Source organism: Vanellus vanellus (assembly GCF_965231255.1).
Source record: "Vanellus vanellus genome assembly, chromosome: 9".
NCBI lineage: Eukaryota > Metazoa > Chordata > Aves > Charadriiformes > Charadriidae > Vanellus > Vanellus vanellus.
Window position 1 is genome coordinate 1,971,221 of NC_138914.1, and position 27,583 is coordinate 1,998,803.

The window sequence follows — 27,583 nt, forward strand, 5'->3', positions numbered from 1 at the left end:
CAATTCCTGTGGATTCAAACAGGGAGCTCCGATTTTTCTTGCTCTTTCATCACCATATCTGGACCAGCCCACGGCCGTGGCATCTGAAAGCCTGCCACAAACGTGAGGAGCCACCTTCTGACGGGCTTCACAGAGTCACGGCGTATTTACACATTTCAAGTCAAAACCTCTACTTGCTGATGCTTGGCAGAGGTGAGTATTTGGGGATGAGGAGGTGTCCTGTGAGGAGTGCCGCTCCTGCAGGAAGAAGCCCTTTTGAACCAGAGGTGTTGGGTTCCCTGGCCGCGCCGTGCATCCCTCCCCACGCAGGTCTTTGCGTAGCTCCCTGGCCACGCGTGCTTTGTTCCCAGCTCTGAGGACAGCTTGAGGATCAGGCCTGAGCCGTCAATTCGAAATTCCCTAGCTGGTCTCCATGTTGACATGAAAGCGGATATCCCTCAGGGGCTGAGACCAGGTGGTACAACGGAGACTCGAGTTCCTCTGCAGCACCATGCTTGGTAGGGATGGTGATGCAGGTGAACGCGTAGATAACAGAAGCTACAGATCATCGTGTGAATGATGATCGCTTTTATTAATTAAAAATGGCTAACGTAAAATTGAAAGAAAAACCATATTCAGAATAAAAACTTGCCTGCCACAGAGGTGTAGCTTGAAATTGGACGGCTGTTCTCCAAAATAAATACTCGTGGTATGTCGGTGCATACCTCGGAGTTTGAATCGCAACACTGGTTCTTGCAGTAGCACGGTGATGGATGCTTTTCTGCAGAAGGTCCGAGCAAAGAATTGGCAAAGCAGAGACTCTGGTTACCAAGAGCAAGGCTTTGGTTCCCTTTTGCACCAAACCACCGTCTATCGGCAGCAAAGGAGGAGAAGAAATGTCAAGGGAAGGTTACGGCTCCTGCTTTTTCCAGGACTAAGATAGCAAAAATTGCAGTGCTGCCCATTACAGTTCATTCTGGTATTTGTGAAATTTAGATTATCACAGCCAGACATCTAAAGGGACAGTTCTCCTGAATGGGCTGATGTGTTTCACACTGGTTTGATGCAGCAAACCTTCTCGTGAGGTCAGGGAGAAAGCAGTTAGAATTAATCCTTGAGGCAGCAAATCCTCAGCGTGTGACGAGGTCGCTGCATGTTCTCAGTGGACGGCATCCTAAAGGAGCTGAAGATGCTGGACCCACCGGTGGCTAGGACCGCGCTTCTCCAGGAATCTCTGTATACATGGCCATTAGACGCCCTCCTACAGCAATGGAGAGCTGGAAGGGAACGGCCCTCCACGGCAGACCCGGCTATTTTCAGTCCCTCCAGATTGCCCCCAAATTCATACCAATTAGTGGAGCGTTACCAGAATCCAGAGCAGAAACCTCACATCTGTAAGTCCCTATGGTCAATACATAACAACTATTAATGATTAATAAGGAATCATTATTATTATGCCAAATTACTACATTATGCTAATTAAAAGGTCAATTCCTTGCCTTTCTCAGAACACTGCCCTGACAGTTGCGCTCTGAGTCATTCAAAGGTTTTAGGGAAATTTACCTCGGGGAGAATTTCCCGGTTGTAAACAGAAGCAATACTTTCAGCCATACCAATCCTATCTATTCTGTCATGGCATTTCGGAAAAGCCACTTCTTTTTTAAACAATTAGCATTCAACAATGTGAAAAAAACTCGCAAGAAGCAGGGTTTGGAGTCCTAGTTCCACTCACCGGGCACACCCCCACCTCTTTTACTGCCTGACCCCCTCCAACGGGACCCGTTCTGCCCCTGAAGAACCAGCGGCACACAACGGATGTAACGGCACCTCTGGGAAGGGCCATGTGGAGCCACAAGCTGTCCTGTGGGATTTAACCCCACACAGTACCCCCGTGAGATGCTCCGGCACCTGCATTAAGATCAAGGGCGTGAGAGGAATTGGAGTAGACGCAGAAAAGCAGGGAGAGGCACAGCTATGAAGAAACAAACAAAGGGAGCAAAAATACGACGCTTTTAAAAGCAGCTAGTCCATACGGCGAGAGGTACCGCGGGGGGGGAGGGGGGTGTTTTTGCAGATGGGGTGAGTCCTCCCATGGGGTACGCCGTCCTCGTTACCGCGCCGTGCGGATGGTCAGCCTAGCGAGCGATATGGAAAATGCTGTGACGTGTCCATATTAAATGTAAGGTAAATAACGCATGTGCACAGACACCACAACAACTACAGAAGAAGATGCTCCAGCCTGGAAGCAGCAGCTCCGGCGAAGCGCCGGGACACCCCAGCTCCCTCTGCGTGGCAGCCCGGGGAGCGCAGCACTGCTGCTCCCGCCCCTGCGATAGCTGTACTCTCACCAGCTCAAGCCCTGGTGCGGGAGAGGTTTTTGCGGCGGGCAGCTTTAACCTTGAGGATCTGATGCTCTACCCTCGAACAATAAGTGGTGAATAACATTGAGGGAGTAGGCAGAAGGTTTAAGGAAGTTGACTGAAGAAGATCCAAAATGGCAAGAAAGAGACCAATCAGACCGATACTAAGGGCGTACGGACGAACAAGCTACGCCTACCAGAAGGCAAAGCAGGACTGTAACAGTGGCGTGAACATGCAAAAAACTATATAGCGCTAGCTTATTAATGGCTGCAGATTCGGCTAGACACGCCACTTCGCAGAACCCCGCTTTATACCATGCCTTTTACAATGCACGCAGAGAATGGTGAAAAAAAAATAATCAATAAACACAGTGCTAATTGTTCAACAAAACAAAAAAGGGGGAGATGTGGGGACTGAGGCAAAAGAAGGGTGAAGTGCGGTGGAACTAATAGGGAGGAATAAGCAGCTGCAGCACTGTGTGAAGCAACTCCCGAGATAAGGAGGTGCTGCTCACAGGGAGGGATTCCCTTTTTGGTGGGAACGGGATCTTTTAGAGTAGGCGATGGTGTAAACAAGTAAAGTAGAAAATTACTGGCCGTGGTAGAAAAGTATATAAAGAGCACGCTTGCTTAATAAAGCGGATTTCGATCCTGCATATCGGAGTCCCTGCATTTCAATCGCCACACACCGGCAGCTGTGGAGCAGGGACACAGACCGGGTGGCACACCGTCCCACCCTGAATCTGGGCTTGGCCCCTGCCTGGCTGACCCCCGACATCCCTCCCATGGGCTGAGGGAGCCATGCTGATGCTCGCCAGCTCCAGCCAGCCCCGCTGCCACCCCCCAGCCCCGCTGCCACCCCCCAGCCCCGCTGCCACCCCCCAGCCTTGCTGCCACCCCCCAGCCCCGCTGCCACCCCCCCAGCCCCGCTGCCACCCCCAGCCCCGCTGCCACCCCCCAGCCTTGCTGCCACCCCCAGCCCCGCTGCCACCCCCAGCCTCGCTGCCACCCCCAGCCCCGCTGCCACCTCCCAGCCCCGCTGCCACCCCCCCAGCCCCGCTGCCACCCCCCCAGCCCCGCTGCCACCCCCAGCCCCGCTGCCACCCCCCAGCCTTGCTGCCACCTCCAGCCCCGCTGCCACCCCCACTGCCACCCCCAGCCTCGCTGCCACCTCCAGCCCCGCTGCCACCTCCCAGCCCCGCTGCCACCCCCACCCCCGCTGCCACCCCCCAGCCCGGCTGCCACCCCCCAGCCTTGCTGCCACCCCCCAGCCCCGCTGCCACCCCCCGGCCCACGGCAGCACAGGCATTGCCTGGGGCGGCGGGTGCACCCCGAAGGGCAGGACACTGCTCCCCGGGGAGATACACCCCAGCAGCAATTACCCACGAAGTTCCAGGCGGTGGCTTTGTTTTTCCCACCTTTCCTGCCACCGGAGGCTGGGGCCGTAGGCTGGCACCCCGCAGGTTTTTCAAGCACGGCTGAACCCATGTGCTGGACAAGGCTCCCGGCAGCTCCGCAGAAGGGTCTCACGACGGATGTGGCTGGGGACCTGCCAGGAGAGGCACTCCTCCACCTCCCCATCCCGGGGACCCGCGCGCAGAGCATCCCCGAACAGAGGAGCTGCAGCCAAGAGCCGGGCAGGTTCACAGCTGAGATGTTCGGTCTTTTGCCCTTCACTACAGAACCCTGCAGGAACCCCTCCAAGGCAAATACCCGTATCTGCTGGGCACGGACCGCACAGCTCTGCCCGGGCAGGGGAGGATGGGCAGCAGCTATCCCCCTGTGAGAACAGGGACGGGCTTTCGGGGTCTGGGGATTCAAACTCCCTGAAAATGGTACAGTTCAAAATTCCTCCTAGGCTGAGAGCCATCGCCCTCCACATCTCATACGGATGTTCAGAGCGGGCTCCAGGACCGCAGCGATAATACATACATGCAGTGTCAGGAGCGTCCAAGTCTTCACCGCTGTTACCACACTGCAGACAATAAACATTTTATTTTCTTCTTGGCGGGGAGCCAAATGAATCCTAACGGCTTTCCCGACCATACTGCACAGACAGCGCCGGCTACAGACCGCAATTTCTGACACATCAGCTGTAAAAGGCAACGGCCTTCAGATAAGAGAGCGCCGCGGCTTCGCCAGCTCCCGCCAGACCCGGTGCACAGCAGCGAGAACAATTAGGTTTTTTCCAGAACGTGTATCGCACGTAATAGAAAATATTAACTCACGTTACAAATATTTACCAAAAAAAGTCAGACGCAATTAAGCGACTTGCAATTGAAAATTAACAATCTAAAAATTCAGCCGTGTAGACAGACAGCATTAAATGTAACTGCAGTTAATGTGAACTGATTTAAATAGAGATAATACAGCAGCAACAGAAAAAGGCAGTCAATCACGGTCCCCGTCATTAACATCCTTCTCCACGTGGAATATTATTACATGGAGCTTTCGAGCCGCCCTGCTGCCCCGGGGGGTGCAGGGGTTCCCGCCGGAGCGGAGGAACGGGGTGTCCATGCGTCCACCACCGCCCGCCCGCGGCTGCACGGGCCATCCCGCACACCTCAGCCCCAGCCAGCCATCGCCACGAGATGGCGAATGGAGTCAGCTTGCTGTTGAGCATCGTAAAACGCTCTCTGCAACCCCACGCAGCTCGCGCCGAGGCTCTTCGCAGACACCGCGTGGGACACGGACCCCAACATCCTGCCTGCGGGGGGACCAAGGCAGAAAAGAGTCCGGTGCCACCCTGAGGGTTCTACACTGCGTTCACGAAATCACGGCTAACTTTCCTCCAGCCCCGCTCCAGGCTTCACCCGATGCCTCTTAATTATCTTTCCCTAAAGCTCAGCACGGATGGAGCCTCCAGGCAAAGCCTTTCCATCCCCATAGGGCGGAGAGCTGTTTTTCACGCTGTTTTTACTAATTCTTCTTTGCATCTAAAGCCAAATAGAACACGAGTTGCCCAACACCTCCATCCCAACCCAGGCTGGACTACCTCAGCGTTGGCACGCGGCAGCTCCGCAGCTGGAGAGAGGCAGCAGCACCCACTGCCCCCGGACCCCGGAGGGACAGCCCACCCCGGGAGGGCGGCCGAGGACAGGGCTGGGACACCAGGGGAGATGGCACCCTCCTCCACAGCAGTTTCGTGAGCAAAACAGGACCGATTTAAGGATGGGACATGGGCCGGGTGGTGGGTCAGACGTCACCGTAGCTTCACGGTAGCTCTCCCAGACAGCTCCTCTGCAAGGAGCGCTCTCGTCTCCCGCTTTTGGAGGAAATGCGGTTTATTTCGAGCTACACAGAGCAAGGCATGACCTCTTTCCTCTGAAACTGCTACCAGGGCAGGAGGCTTCTGCTTACAGAGTTAGGGAAAATACAGTGGACACAGAGTACGGCATTATAGTCTCTGCTAGCATCGAGGTCTCTTGGTGCTCTCTGAACGGCAGCGCACTGCAGAAATGAGTCGATAACCTGCTCTCTCTGATCCCGTTTCATCTGTATTCTACCCTCAGTCTTCCCTTTAAGCTTCCACTGAGGGCAACGCACTTCACATGCAGAAAGGACATGCAGGAGAGCAGAGCAGAACATGCAGCTGGAATCCAGCTGTGAGCCAGAGCGCAACCGTGGCTGCGGGTCTGTAGCGCGGGTACCTGCCCATCACAGACGGCAGTTGTGGTTCTTTTCGGAAATTAAGAAGAAACATCAACGAAGAGATTAAAGAGAAAAGCAATACTTGAAGCATTCTCATGGGATTCGGCTTTTTTTCTGCATTCTGCTCCGTAACCAGGTGAAAATGGCGCTGCTCGGGCCACCCTGGTACTTCAAACGAAGGCAGCGTCAGATGCTACCGGCTGTAAGACCACGGGAACACACACATATGGTACCTACAGCTGAAGCTCTTCCCCTCTGTTTCTTATTATCAATCAAGTAGTTTGCTAAAGCAGATCTACGGAAATCAAGGGGAGGAAACCAGTGCTCAGGGCACTGGGAAAAAATAAAGCACGTGTGCCACCAGCCGTGGGGTGCGATGGCTGTGCCGGCTGCGTACCTGTGCCGGAGAGCAGGTCCCGCCGCGTCCCCCTCTCCCTCCAGCTGGAATTGTGGGGAAAAGCAACAGGAAAAAGCAGCTCCTGAAGGGACCGAGGGCCCAAGTGCTGTGAGCTGTTAAGGAAGGTGGAGGGGAGCGAGAGAGATGGTGCTGGGAACTGGCAGCGCCGGGAATGCTCTGACACCTGCCCGGCTGCTTCGCGGATGCAAGGGAAGCAACTGAGGACCGCGCTGTGACCTTGCACGAAAGCCGAGGGAGTAAGTGAATCATTTGGCTTACAGGCTGAGCAAAATCCACAACAGGTCCCACCCCCTCAAAAAGCATTAATTTTCAGGCAGTTTTCCATACTACATTTTCCGCAATCTAAAAAAACCTAAGCTGTGCTGTTTCTAAAACGCTTAGACCCATCTCAAATCCATTCTCTCACTCTTTTTTTGGGGCGGGGGAGGGGAAAGTAGAGTGGAGGGTAAAATATTGCTGAAACAACTCAACCAGTTCCTTGGAAATCTGAAAAATGCTTCATTCATCCCAAATCTGCCTATGTTACAAACCACGTGCAGGCTCGCTCGCTCCGCGGGACGCGTTTGCTGAAAACCGAGAGATGTGAGATCGCCTCTTCCGTATTCCACCGGGAGAAAACCAGCAATCCTCTCCCGTCTTCTCCAGAGCCATTTGCACACCCGACAGAACACCTCCCAGCTGTGCCAGATGTGCACCTTCCGTTGCAGGTACAACGAACAGAGCGGGCGAGAAAGCAGCCGGCTCTGGGAGATGCTGCCTGCGAGAGCAGGAGACAAAGCCGACGAGGAGACGAGAGCGGGGAGGGGAAAACGGGCAAAGCAGGAAAACCTTCTCTTTACATTTATTTTTTCCTCTCCAGCTAAACCTGTTCGCCCGTCAGGCAAAGCCAACTGCGGGCGCAGGGGCAGCAGAGGCGACGGCCGCCCGCAGCCCTGCTCGCAGCGTGCCTGGGCTGGGCTAGCACGCCCCAGCGCTAGCAGGGCAAACGGGGACCCGCCGCAAACCTGCCGCCGCTCCTTAATGAAGCGTATTCCTCGCAGGCGCCCTCCACACGCAGCGCCGGGGAGACCCGCTGCACTGGCGGGTTTGCGGGGCGGGCGCCGAAGGAGGGGTAATCACCTCCCGCCCCCACCCCCACCATCGCACAGTTACTCGGGTTTATGCTGCTGGCATCTTTCTTGACTGCACAATGACACACGCTAAAAATATTTGCCGCTTGGACGAGTTTTCGTGTTTAAAAACGTGTAACAAATAATTAACTCGCACAGCACAAACCTTACAGCTTCTGCTTCCGAGCAGATGGGAGTTTGTAACAAACTTCATCTGGCAAACCGATGTCCCCTCATCTGCCGTCACCTCATCTGCACCGCGCCGCCACGCGCTGCCGAGCGCCCCGCGCATCCCAGTATCCCCGGGCACCTCCGCAGCAAAGGCTTTTGGCTGCGGGTGACCGGGGAACGGCTGCAATCCGCCTGCCTGCGGGGGTCCTTTTCAGAGCCCACCACAACTTTGCCGCGGACTGAAATGAAATAATCATCCTCCACAAATTTTAATTCCGTGCTCAGCAATAAGACTGATACTTTCGTCCAAAACCTGCCCAGCCATGAGAGGCCGATGAGCTCTGAGCCCAAAATTAACTACCGGCCCCTTCCCGTGCAATCTCCTATATAACCCTAGGAAATCTCAGCCTACGGTTGCTATGTCAAGGCCATACCCTCCATTCAAACTCGAGCTTATCCGGTAGAAAAATATCCAGTGTACCCTTCAGCAGAGAGAAAGGCTGTGACAACCTTTGCCCAGTTCTTCCAGCCCCGACTATCAGAAGCGCGGCCGACAGCGTCTGCTTTGATCCCACGATTTTACTGCACTGGTACACACACGGTTAAAGATCGCTCCCGCACATTTGCAAACAGATCAAACAAGTCGGACCATTTCCCCCGGTAAGCCAGACCGCCACTCCTTCCTTATCCTTCCACGTGACTCTCAAGACCTTTCCAACACATTTTTATAGCGCCGGTCCCAGAACTGGATGTAGTACAGGTCTTTCTTCTGCCCTGTAGAATGATGACAGTATCTCCTACTGTTTCCTGAGGTTCTTCTGCTTACCTAGCCAAGACCTGAGTAGCCACCGTAGCTATATCATTGCCCATGAGTTCAGACTCGTTCACGCACAATTGTCTTCACAGTCTTTTCAGAGGCTGCTCTGAAAGTCAAATCCTCTCCAGTCTGTTCAGCATCCCAGAAGGGTGGTTATCACCTAACTTACACTCACCAGACTCCAAAATATCCTCCTCATCCTCATCCCTTCTTCAGCGCTTTTCCCCTCTACTCTGCCTTTGGAGATCCACGCTCTTCCCCTGCACTGTGGAACCAGTCCCTAAAGGGGGCCTACAGGAGAGCTGGGGAAGGACATTTGACAAGGGCAGGCAGTGATAGGACGAGGGGAATGGCTTTATACTGGAAGAAGGTAGATTTAGATTAAATATTAGGAAGAAATTTTTCTCTCTGAGGGCGGTGAGCCCCTGGCGCAGGGTGCCCCGAGGAGCTGTGGCTGCCCCATCCCTGGAGGTGTTCAAGGCCGGGTTGGACGGGGCTGGGAGCAACCTGGGCTGGGGGGAGGTGTCCCTGCCCGGGGCAGGGGGGTGGAACGAGATGATCTTCAAGGTCCCTTCCAATCCAAACCATTCTATGATTCCATGATCGTTCAGTCCTTCAGTCTTCATTTCATCTTTGGCTCTGCCTTCCTCACAGCCCCACGCACGCAGAGTTCAAAGCCTGGCTCTTCTTTCATCCTGTCCTGCAAGAGCCAAACCTTCAGGCGTGCCGAAGGCCTGGCACCGTGGCTGGAGACCTCACGCGCCCACCGAGGCTGTGGCTGTATCCCCCACCCCTTGCTCGCACCAGTGCCCCGAGCCCCCTCAGCTGCTGCCCCCAAGGCACCGGGCATACACAAGCACTTTGAAAACCCGTCGCAACTCAGTCACCACCTTCCCCGGCATCCTGTTACCTCCCTGCAAGTCTGACTTTTGCTTTAACATTATTTCTGACAGCTTGTACTTCCTCCTCTCTTGCTTTGCCTCTAAGTCCTCTCCAGAGTCTCCTTTGAAGCAGAAAGAATAAAAAAAAAAAAGGGGGGGGTTAAAAAAAAGGAGCTGAGCTCCCTCTAAATTTTGCTAGAAGTTGTCTAGGCTTGCATCCTGAGACAAGCAGAGGTAGCACAGTTGTTTCAGATGCTGAAAAACCGCCGTAGCAAAGCAGGACTGGCCCCATCTCCAGTTCAGCCGCCTCCCCGTGTCCTCCCCGGGAGAGGCAGATGGGTTTTTTTCACGCCAGCACACCCGAGGGCAGTAGGAAAAGCTCTCCGCACGACCGTCAGACCAGAGGGATGGGTTTTGCTCCATCATAAGGCAGGAATCGTTACAGCCTGGAGACAGCTTTTCGGCAGACAGCTAATGTCACATTTGAAAGGCGATGCTCCCGTCTCACGCTGACCCCCGTTTCGCTCGCAGAATTTTTCTGAGCCCAGCCCTTACTGTTATTTGCTGTTATCTGCGGTACCAGCACCGCTCCTCCCTTCTGCGGGGATCACGTCGGCATGGGCCAAGTCACGTCCAGCAGTTTGTCCCTGCTGATTCCCAGTTACAACTCATTTAATGCCAACAATGGGAATTCACCCCTTTTCCAGCAGGACTTTATTTGACCCATTTTTCTTCCCCTCTGCTCCCCATCACCCCTCACTGAGCCCCTGACACACCCCTCCGCAGCCGCCGCCACACAGGAGTTTTGTCATTCACGATTCTTATGAACTCTCCGTCTTTGAACAGGAGCGGCTCGCTTTTGATCGATGTCTGGCATCCAGTAATTTCACGCAACAGTGGAGAGAGACCCCCTTCTGCTGCGGCACGCTGGTACGGCGCGGAGCCGTCGGGACACGGCTGCGCTCGCTCTCCTGCCCTTGCATCCGGCGCTGCCCTCCCCTAAATCATCGCGTCCATCTACTGCTACCCGGACTGCAGAGGAGACAAAATTGGAGGCGTTGAGACACCAGCTTTGCCAGAGACCAGGGTGAGTTACTGATCTGCAGCGGTTCACGTGGAGCTCCATGTGACAGCGACAACCGCTGACCTGGCCTAAACAGAACGCATTTGGATTGTCGTCACCCAGAAAACCACCCTTATTCTGAAGCAGACCAGGTCTTCCCAAGATCACTAATGACGATGCTCAGACCAGGCCCTTACTCTGACTTTCCACCACCAGTGTTTCTGCTGGTATGTTTGGGATAGAAATCGAATTTTTTTTTTTTTTTCTGTTCGCTGACACTGCTTATGTTTTTAGCCACACAATGGATGAAACTGCAACTGGCATTACGATAGGAAAGTTTAATGATCCTAATTATCTCCTTGAATGTATCTTTGGCTATTTTCATCCACAGAAATAAAACTTCTACTGGCTGCCAGACATCCTCAGCTGTTTTGCAATCCCCATACATAAAGGCGGAACAGATTGACCAAGCAATGACCCTGAACAATTGCCTACCTTAAGCGGTAATAAAGAAGATCAGGAGTTACACGGATGGCAAAAGTGATGCACGGGAAAGGAGCAGAGTCACCTCCTGCCACCGGCCCGGCGGTGCCGGTGGAGAACAGCAGCACATCAATTAGCCAAACCGTCGGGCAGGCGGCTTTCTCCCCTCGCTTTGCTAAGGACCACGCTGTCGAGGAGGACTTCCCAGAGGAAAGCTGTTGTACCAACCTCGAAGAAAGCACGCGGTCCTCATCACGAATGCTGCCCGCGTTCATGGGAAACGCAGAGTTTGAAACAGACCCTTTCCCAAATACTGCTGCCGCATACTCACGAGGTGTCACTGTAATTTTTATCCGGGATCTCTGATAGCATATAAGCCCCTATTCAGAATGCATTGCTCTTCTATTAATTTAAGCTGTATTCTCCTCCCTAACTCCGTTCCCCCAAGCAGATCCAAATCACGCTGCTCTCATCTGACCCGACAGTCACTCTCCTCCACAAAGTTATTTTGGAATCGTTTCGATAGTGGCAGCCACAGCTCCTTCAGCTAATTTACCCTCAGTTCCTACCTAACCATCTGAGCACAACCGTTCCCAGCCAAAAGCCACTGTAAGGGAGAAAAAGGCCAAGCAAAGGGAAAATGCAGAAGCAGAAAGGCGAGTGAAGAACCGAGTTAGAAGGTGACTGAAAACGGCCGCTCAGTATCTTACATTTTTGAGAATTTGGATATGCACAGGGAGGGAAGATAAGAACGAGACTCCAAGCCACAAGGAGACGGCGGGTACAGCGATGAGGAACCGTTGCTGATGTTACACCCTGCGTCAGAAATAGAGCGCACTGGGTTTTAATGTGATTTTAAAACATAAGGTGCTGCGTTTAGCAAATGACATTCTCGTCAAACGTAACAGCCATCACCTGAGTTAATAAAATTATTGTGTTGATAGCTTCTCCATGAAACCATCTCTCTGTTTCGCAGCTATTTTACGAGTCCTGGTCTGAGCTCTGCACGCGGGCGCGCAAGACTCCTGGCAATGGCAGCCAAACGCGCGCCTGCAGCTCATTTCAACAATGTTGTACAACACGAACTCGCCCGCAAACTGGCAGAAATATCAGCAGGATAAATGACTGGTGTCGAGAACAAATAAGAGACCATTTCATTACTCTAATAGTAGAATTTTACAATTTAAACCACCCAAGAGACTCTCTCGCTGTGGTCCTCTGGACTTAGCTAGGTCGCAAAAGCAGCTAGTTATGTTTAGCAAAACCCTCCACAAAAGCCAACAGCTCATGGTCCTCAACCCGGGAACCAGGAAACTCTTCACTGATGCTCCTTCTGGCTAAGGAACGGCCAAAGAGCAAAGCCTTACGCTCCATGCCTCCCCCCAGCACCTACTGCAGTCTGTGGTACCTGCCAAGATCTCCAAGCTTTGTTGGTGACCTGGTATTTTACTTTCTGCGTCCTAAGTTTTACCTTTTTATGTTGATACCTGGAGCAAAATACCCTCAGTATAGATCTTGCCCAATTTCCCTTCCCGTGGGCTAATGACAACCGGAGATCCCTGCTGTACAGCTGTAAACACGGGCGGCAGTCGGTCAAGACGCAGAGATGAGCACGGGGCACGTTCCAGCACACGTGAGAATGAGGAGGGACGTTTAACCAAAGCTCAGCAGGGCACTGGGCAACGTCTGTGCGTGATTCTCTGTGGGCCACTCTCTGCCCGCTGCGTTTGCTTCCTCCCCAGCACCCTTCTTCATTGCAAACCTCACTCCCCCGGCAGCGGGCTCGGAAGAGGACAGCAAAATTATGCATCCGCACTTTGTTCTCCTTTACTGGGGGAAATGCCTATAATTTCAGCCAGCCCCTGCTCTGAGGAAGGGGTAAGGCCCAAGCACGAGCGCACAGCTCAGCTCCACCAGTGCCCAGGACCCCGCACGGCGCAGGAACCCGGTTGTGGTCCAGCAGCCCGGTGACACAGGGGCATCACGGGGTTCAGACTCCAACCTCCAACCCACGCCGTGCTCTCCTGGGCCACCAGCACTCGGGGCTGTGCTGGGAAACTCTCTTAACTTCCCTGCCATGGCTATCAGCGTTTAACACCCACAGCCTCCAACTTCACGGCATCTACAGCAAAACACACGGACCCTTGACGTCTGACTTCAAGCTGGCTGCTGGAGAGGTTTACGCCTCTCCCCGCTGCCTCCTGCGTCTTCCCATATTACATGGGGAACTTCAGCTCAATATCGCCTTTAATCTCAAAATACCCTTCAGAAGGAATGGCTGTTACACCACCATACTCTTTGCTCAACAGGGGGCTGCAATCATTTTCCCTCATTCGTTGCAATGACGTTTCTTCAAAGACTTCGCACCGAATGATAAAGCATAGGGGGCCATCTCCTCCCCATCTTCTTACTGTCCTCTATTTCAGAGACAAAAGAACGGAACCAAAGGCATGAAAAACACATGCATAGATCACTACTGCTAGGAAACATCACTGCCGCCCTGCATTATACAGCAAAGCCTGTGTGATGGAGGCCAGCACGGTTTTTATATGACTTTAAGCTATTATAGCTGCCTTTTAAATACATGAGAGGCTGTATTTGAAGCTGTCTTGCATCCAGTTCCCTATTGAACTGGCACTCTAATTTCTCACAAAACATGAGTAGAATCAGATGTTCCAGAAAAAACATAGTATATTGAATATGAAAACTCACCACTGAAGTAGAGGTAAGGAACAGCTTACATAAGTTGCATTCCCTGTAGTTTGGGATGTTGAGGCTGAGCCTTTGAAATGCGTGAAATCTGGTTTGTTGATCATTCCCCAATTTATAGTCAGCACAGTGGGAACAAATATGCGCCTACTTTGATATCTTGTTGAAGAAAATTCTTGGCACCTCATTTCTCCTAAGAAATATACCTATTCTCTTTTTATTTTCGTACTTTTTTAGAGGCAAACTGAAAGATTAGCCCAGCTGTATTTTATATTCATGCAGTACTTTCTATGGCCTGGTCCATCCGACTCCCAAAGTTTCTTCTGAGTTAAAATGACACTGTCTATCACATCCCAAGCTGTGGCATGAAGCATTTGTCAAATAACACAGAAACACTGGTGGTCTGAAGGATGAAACGCAGAGGGTGGAGGAAAGGACTGGGGAATAACACATCTTTTTTAAAATAATTCTCTTTTCTGGAATACTGAACATAGTATGGATTGCAAAGGGGTAGAAACAGCCTCAGAGAAACCACATCTTTCAGAAATAAAAGATTAGAGAAGCTCAGTAAAATATTAACACAGACCTTTCAAAATATTCACTTAGTGGATGATCTATGTCGCAAGAATGATCTATCTATCTAAGACGATAAAAAGAAAATGGAAAGAGTAGGGTGTAACGTGAGGCTAGCGCAGCTCGGCGAAAACCAGTCCCGGCTCTCCGACGAGACGCTGCTGCCGAAATGAAGACCCCGCAGCTCCGGCACAAGCCTCCAGCACGCCCGCGTCCAACCCCTGCTGTGGGCAACTACTGCGGTATCTTTATATTTTGCTCATGAGACGATAGGCATTGAAAGCTCCCCGGGAAAGCACCAGGATTTCTGGGATGAAACCCACCAGTGAGGGCTGAAGTGCTGCAAAGCTCTCAGGTTTTCATACGGAATTCGAATTAGCTTTAAAGACCTACACGCAAAACTAAATTTTAGCAGCTGCATTGTATTTCCAGTCAAAAGGAAGAGAGAGAGAGGCATTAACGCAGTGCAGGGTCATGCACCAATTATGTCTTATTAAATACTCCATTCTTCCTTAAGATAAGCATCACATATGGGTTCTTTTGCAGTTAGCAGTTCCTCGCTTGAAGAGAGAGAGGTCTGGATAACACCCCTTCTGTCTCCCGGGGCCTCCCGGGCTGATTGACAGCTACATGTACTGCAGGGAACAAATGCTGCTCAAAGGAAAAACAAGAATACTTTCTCTGAAGGGGGCCGGTGGGGTCACTTCTTCGTCACATCTTCTGCTCACCATCTCTGGCTGAGGAAAAGGCAAAGAGGAGGAGTGACATTTTCCGTTCCTAATAAAGCACAGGACAAGCTGAAGAACTGGTTTCTCCGTATGATGGCTTGTACTGAATTCAACGTTAGGGAGGCAAGAGAGAGCACTCGAAATAAACATGGCATTTTGAGAGTCGAATACCACCTCCAGGAACCAGACCACATGGAAGCCCAACTCAGAATCCACCCTACAACCCATCTCGGTTACATTTTAGGTTGTTTTTTTTTTTCTGGCGAGCAGCAATAAACATCTGATTTTACGCATCACCTTTGGCTGCTACCCCCTCCTGATGGACAACATTTGGCTTGGCTTCTCCTCAGGTAGATCCACTGGCTGTTTTGAGGCTGGGCCACCCTGCGCAGTGGCAACGCGCCCCATGAGACTGTTGGGTTTTTCAGCGCAAAGAGTTTTCCCTGAATTCAGCAACTTCCCCACTTGCTCCCTGATTTCTCATCTGTAGTCTCCTCTCTGCCAATACCAAGGGAACACCTCTGAGTTTTCTACTTCGTGCCACCCCAATTCTCCTCTTCACTCAAATGGTTTCAAGCTATAATTCCTGAATGTTGTCACATTTAATGATGCTCAAGAAGTTTTCTTATTTCTGCAGATCCTACAAAGCTTTCCCCACTGCTTCGGCATCTCCCTCTGCACTGCTGGGCCAGGAATGGTCCATCTTCCCGACCCTGATAAATTCACTGCTCAATCTATTCTTCCCAAAGTGCAAGGTGGTGGTAGGGAAACAAAATTGTATTAATAAACATCCATTTGAAACGAGGCTCCTGATCTGATGGAAAAAAAAAAAAAAGAAAATCTGGCTAAGAAGCAGGAAAGTCATGCCAACAATTGGATTTTCACTGAAAGAAAAGAATTAGCAGCCCCTAAATAGAGGGGTTAAGGTAGATTGAAAATGTCAAGTTATTGGTATTTTATGAGGTAACCATGGTTATTTTTTATGCATTCCTTTGCAGCATGAATGCAGATGATGAAAAGCATTCATGGGCCAATCGAAACAAAAATAAAACCGAAGAGATATCTTGATGGTAATTTAAACCTTAAACTGCAAAAATTAATCAGTCCACACAGACAACCAAGAGTCTTCAGCCGATACTGCACCACAACAACCCCTCGCTAAATAGACGAATAAAAACCATTTCACAAAGGATGAACATCTTGAAAATCATCCAGACTTCAGCCTAATGTACCTGCAGGGATCAATACTGCCGGGACAGGACAGATCTGGTCTGATGCGTGAAGTTGCCCATGTGGCCTCTGGATAAAGCACAACTGTTTCTAATTTCATTTGCAGGAGCTGCTGGAAATGCAGAGGCCGGCTGGTCCCGGCACGCTGCCGCCCCTCCGTGCTGCCCAGCCAGGGGCTCACCAACGGTCCGGACGCGTTAGTCTCCTCTACTGCTGCTTCTTGAGATCGTTTTGCATGCTTTTCCATTCGACTACGGAGCTCTCTTGGCCACGCTTACCTCGCTGGCAAGTGGCGCCACCCCTTACGGCGAGGGCAGGGGAGCAGCTCGGCAGATCGGAAGGGGGGGGGCGGGAAATGGCGAGGGTGCCCAGCAGTGACAATTAACGACCGAGTGCTCCATTAGGCAAGCTAAAACAGGGCTTTGGTTCAGAGGAGTCCCCGTGGACTTACGCAGCAAACCAGGAATTAAATCCGTCTCCAGAACCCGTGGTGGAGGGCCTCCCAGCGGCCAAAATGTTGTGCGTGGCAGCAGAGAGCAGAAGTAAGAGGCTGCTCCTCCACTCCAGAACCTGTCTGGATGCTGAAACCAGTTTCCGTCCCTTAAATAATACGCTATAACAAGCCACTGCTTGTTTTGGTGGAACAAGTGACATTTGGCAAGGCTGCGGAGAGGCATCCACACCCCTAATCCCGGAGGGAAGGCTGGCAGGAGGTAGCGTGGGAAGGATGCGGTGCAGAAGACTTCTTCAGTCTAATAAACATCTCTGGTTAGTGTTAGAAGAAAACAACTGACTTTTCCTCTGCAAGTCTTCGCTATTGTTGCATGACATGATAATTTCTCTGCTAAACATCTGCTCTTCAGATGCGCAATCTAGCCTGGTTTCTGTAACCGGACTGTAAAACCAGAAGATGTCCATCGCAGGGCCAGAACTCCAAGTTCCTAGTGCACAAAAACATACATCCCCAACTGGCAGCTAACAGGGTTAAAACACCCTCTGATTAAATGAAAGCATCTTTAATTAGTTTAATTGACCATGCCTCAGCCAAGACCATCTGCTCAGCAGCATTTGCCTGCTCTTTGCAGGAGCGATTGATCAGCCATAGCTGGAGAATACAGCATTAGGCTACATCAGATTTATTTTGTTTAATAGATGAGCTAATTTGCTTTAAATTTAATTACAGGGGCCAAGATTGCTCGCTAAGTCCATAACAGCACAGAACATAAGCTGATCCCACAGCTAATGGACGCACAGGTCGGGCCAGACGTGTCTGTGCGAACCAGACACGTGGTGCCCACAGCGCGGGGGAGCGGGTCCCACCCCGCCAGAGAGCAATCGCTGCATTTTCCTCCCCAAAAGGCAGTTAGCCCCCTGGCACGCTCCAGGGCCGCCCCGCTGCCCACCGTGTCCCCCTCCGACCGGCTGAGCTGCTCCCCGCAGCTCTCCGTTGGATGCTGGAGGAGACCGGGTGTCGATACTGGAGCAGAGAGATGTCCTATCTCAACCACCTCTCCTGCTCTTAGTTATAAAGACCCTAAATGATGCATCACCTGTAGGGGCACTGTAGGGGACTGCTCTGTACCTCCTGGGTGACCTCCATCAGCAAACCTCTCCCAAAGGGGGTGGCTGGCAGCCGAGCCGGACGTCACACGTCCCTCTCGGCCTCTCCTCCCTCCCACGCCACCGTCAATTCTTCAAAATACCGCACCCCGAGACGAGGAGGAAGAGCGATTCCCCCTCCCCCGCCGACGGACCACGTGTATCTACGCCGTGCTGTTACGAAGGGGAAAATTTCATTCACTTCCCAACGCATTCTCCTTTTTCAGTTTCCCATCGGGCGCCAAATCACCGCCGTCTCCGGGAGATGCCCGAGCCCAGGCAGGCGTGCCGCGGCTGCCGCTGGCTGCTACAGCAGTAATTACAACGCTGCAGAAGGCTCCAGGCTGCCGTTTCCGTTTCCATGGAAATAAATACTGAATTACTGAAAACAGAGTATGATGCTTTATGGATTTTGAGGCTTTTGATCATCTCAAAACCACCTTAACTTAATTTTTATTGGTGGTGGCTTTGTTTTAAGGGCGGGGGGATAATGCTCACCGCGTGGAAATAGGCGCAGTGACCAAAAGGTGTTTTGAAGGACTGAAAGAGGGGGAGAAAAAAAGCCAGGTGGTCTGGCTGATGCCGTGGAGATTGGCAAGGGGGACAGCGGTGCTGGCCGAAGCTGCCGGTTGTCCACAGCGTCCAGGAGTCCACAGCGTCCAGGAGTCCACAGCGTCCAGGAGTCCAGCCCTGGAGCGAGGGGCCCGTGGAGGCTCGTCGGTGGTTGCCTGCAGCCCCGTTTCGTCACCGCCACCCCCGCGACGCTCTGCTGGCCGGGGCTGTGGGGCTGAAGCAAACCTCCCGCCCTGCCGGGGGGGTCACTGTAGCCAGTGTTACTGCTTAAATGCCCAGAACTGCAGACGGACATTTCGTAGGTGTTGAGCTTCAAGACGAAGCTAGAATAAAAAGGAATTGCTTCACGGTCTTCAAAAATGATGAACAGGGAGCAGAAGGGAGTGGTCCGATACTAAACCCCATATCCCCGAGCTGAAGGGACAGAGGTGCGCGCAGACGGGCGACTCCACGCTGTGCGTACCAACCCTGGGCTCAATTCTCATTGCTAGGAATTGCATGGCTGGGAAACTTTCGTCGCAACAAACTAAACGGAAGACTTGGTGTGGGGAGGATACACACAAAGCAAACATTTATTCCGAGGTCACCTTAACCTTCGTCTCGCCGTCTGAGCTGTTACAGTGCCTCACGGCGGTTTCTGTCCTTACTTGTTTCTGCCCTCACTTGGGCAGCATCTTCCAAGTTCCACTGCAGCACCTCTGCAACGGGCTCAGCGCGCCACAGCAAGTCAAGAAATGAAGTTTGGGAAAAGCACCTGAACTGCAGAGACGAGAGAGGGGCAGAAGGAGGGACACCACCTCAGCGGATCATCTCTAATACTGACTTGAGCTAAAATCAAACATTTGATTCAGGACAGAAATCCCAAATATCTTTTCTGCTAACACTTCTGAAACTGATTTTTTTTTTGGCAGAGGAACCTTCTGCTTTGTGAGAAATGTCAGCCTTTGGACACAGTGTCCTAATTCAGCTGCAAAAATAAATGTCGAAACAGTGAATTCTAGCTTTAAGCCAGCGCTGGTCGGCAAAATTTGGGTTGAAATGTTTGCTAGCTAAAATCACAGACCCCCCAAACTGACGAAAGAATTCCAATCGCACTGGTTAGAGGCTTTCATCCCTTGACGTGAAATAGCCACCAGACAGCGATGGGACTTGGTGCGTGTCGTAGCCCCCCCACGCACGCACGCTTCTCTGATGCCTTACCTTCTACCCGGACGGACAGGAGCCGATGCTGAAAAACCACAACTGTGTATTACTACGTATTGCTCAGCAGGTTTGACATGCATATATTTAGCTATTTGTTTTCAAATCTAATATCTAAGGGAATTAGATGGAACTGGAAGCTTAGCACAGGTATTTTGCACATTTAACAGGAATGCCGCAGCGTACAGGACACTTCCGCCCTGGGAAAGAAGCAAAAGTCCGATTGTGGAGCCTGTGAATCCACAGTCCTGCGGGGACAGCCCAAGAGGCCGGCACTTCCTCGGAAGCGGGAGGATGGAAGTGCGCAGCTCGTCACAGATGTGGTCTGGACATCACCTACTGCTGCTGGAAGAACTGACAGCACTGTACCAGCTCCTTCTCTTCTCACTGTAGCTAAAAATTACTTTCAAACACAGCTTGAGATAGAAAAGTAAATCACTGCCCTACGGCTGGGGAAGAACAAGGCAGGGAGAACACCACAGCCTGATTTTCAGAGATGCTGCTGCAATTCAGCTGTCACGAAGGTCAGTGGGAAATACAGGGCTCGTGCCCAGGGAGGCGCCGATGGCAGCCAAGACCCAAGTTTGGAACTGCTCAACGCTTACTGACAATAGCTCTTGTATGACTCTTCCACAGTCACAGGTTAATTACAAAGCAGAAGAGCTAAACTCAAGCCTTGCCAACGGGTTCTGGACCAGAAACCCAAGACTGAAACACACTTCGCACTCCGCAATGCCCCAGCAGAGGGGCTCGCTGCGGGAACCGGAGACGCTCGGTTCCCACGCTGACTCCAGTGCAGCAGAAACACCAAGCCAGGTGCACAAAACTTAAGTCTCTGCGTATTATTTAAAATGTTCTAGTCAGAGGTTGTTCTTAACACCACCGTTATCTCCACAACCATTCTGCTACAACACCACTGCCCATCTTTGTTTCCTAAAAGCCTTTCCAACTGCATCAATCCCTTTTGCTGTGCTGCTACCTCAGATCCTGCTGTATCACTGCCATCACATTAAGAATACACTTATCTCATACCACCTGGGGATATTGTATAAAAAAAAAAAAAAAAAAAGTCCCTTTAGAAATCATCCTCCTTCTGCACAAACAAAATACTATTTCAGAAGTGAATAGAAACGCCGTCCCAGTGATGTAATCATTATGCAATTACTGAGTATGATGTAACAGGAGGCCAGGCAGAGAAAAGCATCTTCTTCCAGACCACAGGAGAAATTCGAGCACGTGTTCGGGGCCCTCAGCACCATTCCCGCTCGTGCTTTAGGAGGGCGATAACCAGGCAAAGCCTCCTTGCCCCCTGTCTCCGTGCACAGCCTCTGGGGCAGTTTCGCCCCCACACCGAAGCACGGGAGGGCAGGTCAGACCAGCCGGCCCCCCCGCCCCCAGCGACGGGAGCAGTGGGAGAAGCCGATGGCCTTTGCTTTTCTCAGCAGAGGTGACTGACCGATAAACTGCACTAACAGGACCGCGCTGCCGCTCCCGAAAGAGTGATGGCATTCAGACAGACTGCCAGGGAAAAGGCGCCGTTTCCCAATTCCTCCCATGCACGGCAGACAAGCGGAGGTCAAAAAGAGGTGTAGCTTATATACGGTGCCAAACCACCGCTGGGAAGCTCGTGATTGCCCCCCCCGGTTTGTTCGGGAGGTTTGCTCAGTGCCCGGGTACAGCCCGGGGCTGGCACCACGGCAGGCTGCCGAGCCGGGGTCCGCGCTGGGCTCCGGCAGGAGTGGCCCATACGCTGCCCAAGGGCGGAAAGCAAATGTATTCATCACCCACACGCGCACGCAACTTGAGCCTGCGCGGCGTTTCTGGGAATATTGTCCTTGCACCACATGCAGGAAAACGCCAGACACTGTTTTCCTTTTACTTAAAGCTTATTTCCAAACAGAATATATAAAATATAGTGTTCTACCAAACAGGTGACAAAAGCTTCAATCAAATTATTAAGGAAAAGATTTAAGTTGTACGTCCAATTAACTCTGATGAGACAAGAGTCAGGCCAAGAGAGTCAGCGTCTTCGCAGGGCGGCAAACGAGCACCGCTCAGGCTGACCCCGACCCAAATGCTGAAACCCCGACTGGAACAAAAGAGCGCGATGGAAATAAACGACCATTTTTAGGGGTTTGGGTGCCCCAAAGCCCAACGGGAGCGCTGTGTGCTGCAGGTACGGCTGCGGGCGCAGGCTGAGAGGGGTTTGCAAACCCAGCCGGGCAGGGAGCGGGCTGCGGGACCGCCCGGCAGAGCTGTGTACAGAAGACGGTTTTGTCAAGCGGAGGGAGACAGATGCGGCAAATGAAAATTTATGAAAATGCAAAGCGGCGGTGGTGGGGAGAGAGAGCGAGCGGCTGGAAGGAAGTCCTGCAGAAGCACGTCCCAGCCCTGCCATGCCCATCGCGCACGTGTACATCCAAAGCAGGGGGCCGTGCCTCCCCCCCCGCTGCCCCGGGTCCTCCCCCACCCAGCGCCCGTGCGGGCTGCTGCAATGCTGTGCAAGCGATTCTTCCCTCTCCAGAGGTCTCTGGCGTTAGTGCTGGTGCCTCTGGCTCCCTAACTGGTGTCAGACTTCCCGCGTCGGAGGTGCTGCCGGTGCAGAGCGGCTCAGCGCAGCCCAAAGGGTTATGGCATGGGAGAGCTTCCAAGGCACGAAGGGCAGCGCCCGGGGCTTGACTCGCATCTCCAGCCTTGCAGAAATCGGGCACCCAGCTGCTGTTGTGGCTTTGAAATCTGCCCTGTGTGAACACCGAGTGTTTTTTTGCTACTGAAGTTTAGGAGGGAAAGGGAAAAATCTCCTGTTTCGGGGCCAATGCTTAATCATGAGAGATCAGGCGGAAGGTCTCATGGGGGGAAAAGGGGAGGTTACTGAACCACAGCTCGTTGCATATCATTTTCTGCTCTCCCCTGCAGCTCTGCTGCAGAAAACACGCTAGCCAAGTGGTGTCCACCTTCAACTTTTGCCAGGAACTCCCCATACAAGCTAAGGAAACAGAAACATTTGTAGGTTGATAGGTTTTACTTGCACCCTTCAACAGACCGGCTGCAAGCGATGGCTGAGACCCTGCGGGAAGGAGTGGTGGTCAACAGCAATTTTGGTGCTTCACGGCACGACGGAAGCACAGAGCAGCTGCTGCGGCTCTCCTAAGGGCTACCGGTGGCCGGAGAGCTCCAGAGACCCCTCTAGTATAGCCCAGATGACGTGACCACAGGTAGCACCGAAATAAGGGTCCCCACAGCAAAGCCCGCAGCTTCCCCGGTGCCGTGCTCGCTGCTGCCTTCCCTGCAGCACCCAACGGGAGAAGGAGCAGCACTGACCCGCTCCCACCCCTGCCCGCCCTGGGGCAGGCTCCCCCCCCACCCTGTCGGCACCAGGACACCGTAACCACTCGCGCTGCACCCCAGGAAAACACCAAACGGCTGAACGACTGCTGGCCTTGCAGCTTTCGGGGCAGTGCCTTGCATGAAGGGCTTTCCCTTCCGCATAGCTAATCCTCGCTATCCAGGTATTAAAACCAGACTAACTCCCATGCTAATATTCGCTTTCAACAGAAATTACGTCTTTCTCTAAAAGCTTAAATTACAGGTTTGCTGCCTCCGAGTATTAGGAAAGACCCAGAATTAAATCCTTCACTCTCAGACTGAAACCAGGACCTACTGCAGGAAACAGGTTGCTCGATGCAACCGGGCAATGAGCGAGGAGCAGGCGCTGCGTTCATGGTGTCAGCCAGAAAGGCTCTCATAAGCAGAGATCATGCACAAAGCAGGGCAGCCACCATTAAATACTGTTTTCTGCATCACCAGGAACCACAAAGCAAGAGGGCAGGCTCACACACAGGCTCACACAAAACCACCTAGTTCCTTAGCCGAGCACAGGTCAAGACAGGATGAGAGACACCAGGCCTGAGTTGGTTCAAGTTTTTTAAAAAAAAAAAAAGCACTGCAGAACTGACTCAGCTCTCAACACATCCCTGAAAACATTATGGTTTTGATTTTAAAGAAGTCCTGCAACAGAGGGAGGATGGAGGCACGAAATCTGGTTTGTAAACATAATTTATGAGGACCGATGCAGTCCTTGCTGTTGCCTTTTTGCTATGAAGACTCCTTACTCAGGGACATTTATCATCCTCTCCCCACTCTGCCGTTAAGGTCTGAGATGAAGAAGAACAAATGCAAGATAATTAAGCTCTTTACAGGAGAAAAAACAGATCAAACATAATTTTCTATGTCTTGAAAAGAATTGGCAACGTCTAGACAGAAGACAGACAGAATTGGTCTCGAATGTATTAATTTCAATAAGAAGCTGAACCTCTGAATTACAGGGAAGAGATTGAGGTCTGCTCCTCCTCCGAAAACTTTCCACAGCATTACCTTCCCCTCCCCGTGACTCTGACATCCTTTATCCCGCCTGCGATATTTATATCTGGTAGCACGGGACCGTAATCTGGGTCACCGACAGCCTGGACAGCCACCGGCAGCCCTCAGCAAGAGCTGCTGGAAATGCAAGCAGCACTGCAGAGTCCCAGCTCCACACCTCTGGGGAACTGGCTCTTACTGGGGGAGAAGAAGAGAGGAAGGGGAGAGGTATTCATCTGGCTGGGAACTCATCGTGCACGTTGGAGCTGCCCCGAGGCCGCTGGGGTTTGGGATGCTCTCTCCTTCCACCACGGGCACGCAGGGGTCACAGAGGCTCCCTCTGCTTAAGGAGAACCCGTACAACCTCAATAAGTGAGTTTGCGTAAGACATCCACCCCGGGGGCATCTGAGCTTCAAGTACTAATGAGGTTATTGGAGGCTGCAAGAACGTACTTGTGTCATTTAGACTGGTGATGTGACAGCGCAAAGGCAAGCAAGGAACAGCAAAACGGCTCACTCAGGCACCGCCAAAGACCTGCTCACCCAGACACTGAGTTGGAGGAATAGAATTTTCTCATCTCAGCAATCCTATGGGATTTCCGGAGAGAAAACTTCTTATATAGAAGACTTTCTAGAAAGTCTTTTAGGGGAAAACCCTAAGCAACCAACCAAGAGGAAACAAACATGAGCAAGAGAGGGAGGTCCACTCGGACAGCCAGAACGTAACTGGTAGTGCAGAAGTCCCACCACGAACCAAAACCCCCTTCCCTAGTGGAAGTTCTCTCAAAACCAGTCTGGTCAGAGCCGAAGTTTCCCGTTCACAACAGCACTATTTCCCATTGGCCAGCCCTCCCCCAAGAAACCCCCTTCCATTCTTCCATTCCCCCCCAGCATGGGAGAAGGACCTTACCTGACATGCATTGTACAGAAGCTGATGCTCAAATTTCTTGATCCCCAAAATGTTCTGGAACATCTCGTAGAGCTGCTCCTTGCTGAGGATGAGCTCCGAGGCAGCGCTCGCCGTCATCCTGGCCTGCTGCTTGCGGGGATCCTCTTCCCCGCGGTAAATAGCATCAAACTTCGCCATCCAAGAGCTCAGGACCGTCTCCTTGCTAAGGCCATCAATTTCCGGCAGGCTGCGCACTCTCTTCTCAATGTGCTTCTTGAAGACCTCCCGGGAGTCATTCGCTGAGCACCCTCCGCTCTGCACCATCCTAGCGACGCGGTCGCTTTTCAGAAATACCTGCAAAAAAAGGGGTGACTTCAAATGGTGCCAGTTAAAAAAATAAAATAAAATCCCCCTTAAGTCCCACAAAGCGTGGTTCCGCTGCCGGGAAGCCCGCTAACCGGCTGCCAGCGCGCTTTCCAACTCCTCACTCAACAGCCACACGTTGCCAGATGGGCACAGGTTTCAGCTGCACTTTGGGACACGTAATGAAATCAGGTGAAGCTTCTGCTTTGCGTCTGCTAAAACGGAACACTTTGATGCAATTAGGGCTTCGTGCGATGCTGCGGTCGCACCCCACCAGACACATAAACGCCCTTTGGGAAAGCAGGATTGTATTTTGCTCTATCAAATGTTTTAATAAGGAAGTTATTGTGCAACTGTATTGCCCTAGTCAAATTCTGCCTTGTTAGAGGGAGCCCAGTGGTCGTACTCAAGTCCGCAGCGTTGCATTGCACTTACGCTGGTGGCCAGAGCCCTGGGAAACCTCTGAGCAATGCAAGGACCAGGCTGACATTAGGCTAATACACCAGAGGAGACCTTTGCAGACTGCCCCGCTGTCACAAGATGGCAGGAATAGCATTGTATTCATTAATTCAATATTACCTTCAGTGAGATAATACATGTGTCTCCACTTCTCCCATACCCTGCTCTTTCCAACCCGGGCAAGCAGCACGGCAAGAGCACCGTTAACGCGGCCTGGGAAAGGGCAAGGACAAGCAGCCTGAGCTCTGCGAACCCATGGGCAAACAGCAGGACAACTCGGATCCCGAAGATGCTCTTCCCACTGCAAGAGCAGCAGCAGGGTCAAAACACAACAGACCCCTGCAGACCGGGAGATGCCATGGGAGCGACGCAGAGCTGAAGGGTGAAGAGAGGGACAGGGAGACATTGTGTTGGCTGTCCTCCCCCAAGCCCTGAACACAGGACAGCAATCGCTGCCCAGCGAGAACTGCTGTTTTATAAACGATGCTGAGAACGGATGAATGCAGCAGGCTGAGAAGAAGTCGTGCCAGCACCGGGGTGTATCTGTCAGCTCTGAATAATTAAAGAGCTCGAAGACGACCTAAGGACATGGCAGATTCTTTTATACCGCTCAGCAACATGGCACTCCGTCTTCCCAGACGCTCGATGGCACAGGCAGCCGTCAGGAGTAGCAGTGGGTTTTGCTCCAGGACCAGCCCAGAAACGCTGCTGAGGAAGATCTGGGCTGTTTCCTTCCAACACCGCCCTGCTGGGGAGCGCTCCCTGCAGACAGGACAGGCAGGATGCCACCAGCAGCCTCTTCGGTTCACGCTGAAATGATACCAGCATACGTTTTGTTTCCTTGCAGAGCTTACGTACGAGCCATAACGCCTCGGGTGTGCGCAGGTGCTTGTAGGCAACAGGGGAGAGCTATCAAAACCAAAGCTGCCGGCACAGCCGAGGAAGTCCCCAGCGCACTGACTGCTGGAAACGGTGGGAGGTGACAGCGAGCGGCCCTGCTGCTGCGGCATCCTCGGCTCCCGTGTCCCCTCTCTAACCATCTGCTCCAGGCGCCTTTGGCCTGACCCTGTGCGACAGCGCTAATGACTGCCCATACCCACCAGCACCAGCGGTTATCTGTGGTCCTCATCCCCGTCGGAGGGGTGAGAGCTCTGGAGCAGAGGGACCTGTCTCCCCTCAGCCCCGCTTCGCCCTCCCCGGGCGCGGAGCAGCAGCGGAGAGGGGGGCTGCAGCGGGCAGAGAGGAGGCAGGCGCGGGGGAGCGCCAGTCAGGCACGAAGCAGCAGGAAAAAGACGGTGAAATAGGAAGATAAAAAAAGATAAAAGAGGTGTTTTGACCTGCAGAGCGAGCTGCTTTCTTTAGAAAATACCAGGTGAATGGCCCGGCTGTAAGACTGCCGAGTAGGATTGCCGGGAGTCAAGAATTGCTGGAGCAAAATCCGGCACGTGCAGAAGGGAACCGGCCCCCGTGAGCTGGGTCAGGCGCCTCCTGCCACGGCCACAGACGAGCCCCCCACGTCCCGCGTGGCCCTGGCTCTACCTGCCCACAACAATGGGGAAATGGGTTTAACGAAGCATTTCCACAACACCCGCTGAAGGGAGTGCTGCATGAAGTGCCGGTTGACAGACCAAGCTTTACTCATCAGAAGCAAAAGGAGGTGAGAAGAGCTCTCCTGGAGCACCTGTCAGCGTGTGCCGGGCCTGTCTCGCACACGTGGGTCTGCGGCATCCCTGCAGGCACAGCGGTGCTTCGCAGAGCAGCAGCAGAGCCGGCTCGGATCACTCAATCTTTTCACTTGATAGCAGCCTGCGCACCAGTCCAAGACTGGCAACCGCACGCTTACCCCTTGACAGCAGACTTCACAGCAGAATGTGGCCACGCAAACACATTCAAGGCAAGAGCAAACGCATTCCTGACCTACAACGCCACCTTTAACTCTCTCTTCCTCCAGCATAAAAAAAAAAATAAA

The 27,583-nt window shown here is 52.5% G+C and overlaps 1 protein-coding gene across 4 annotated transcripts in view; it reads right to left on the reverse strand.

The window, feature by feature from the left end:
* The window catches only part of CADPS (calcium dependent secretion activator), a gene marked incomplete at both ends in the record, with an annotated part of 221,813 nt that overhangs the window by 148,491 nt on the left and 45,739 nt on the right, over positions 1 to 27,583 (reverse strand). For all 4 annotated transcript variants that reach the window (XM_082487726.1, XM_082487723.1, XM_082487724.1 and 1 more), the window contains one exon: positions 24,814 to 25,146. In XM_082487726.1, coding sequence (XP_082343852.1) covers positions 24,814 to 25,146 — 333 coding nt within the window. The remainder of the gene's footprint in view (positions 1 to 24,813; positions 25,147 to 27,583) is intronic.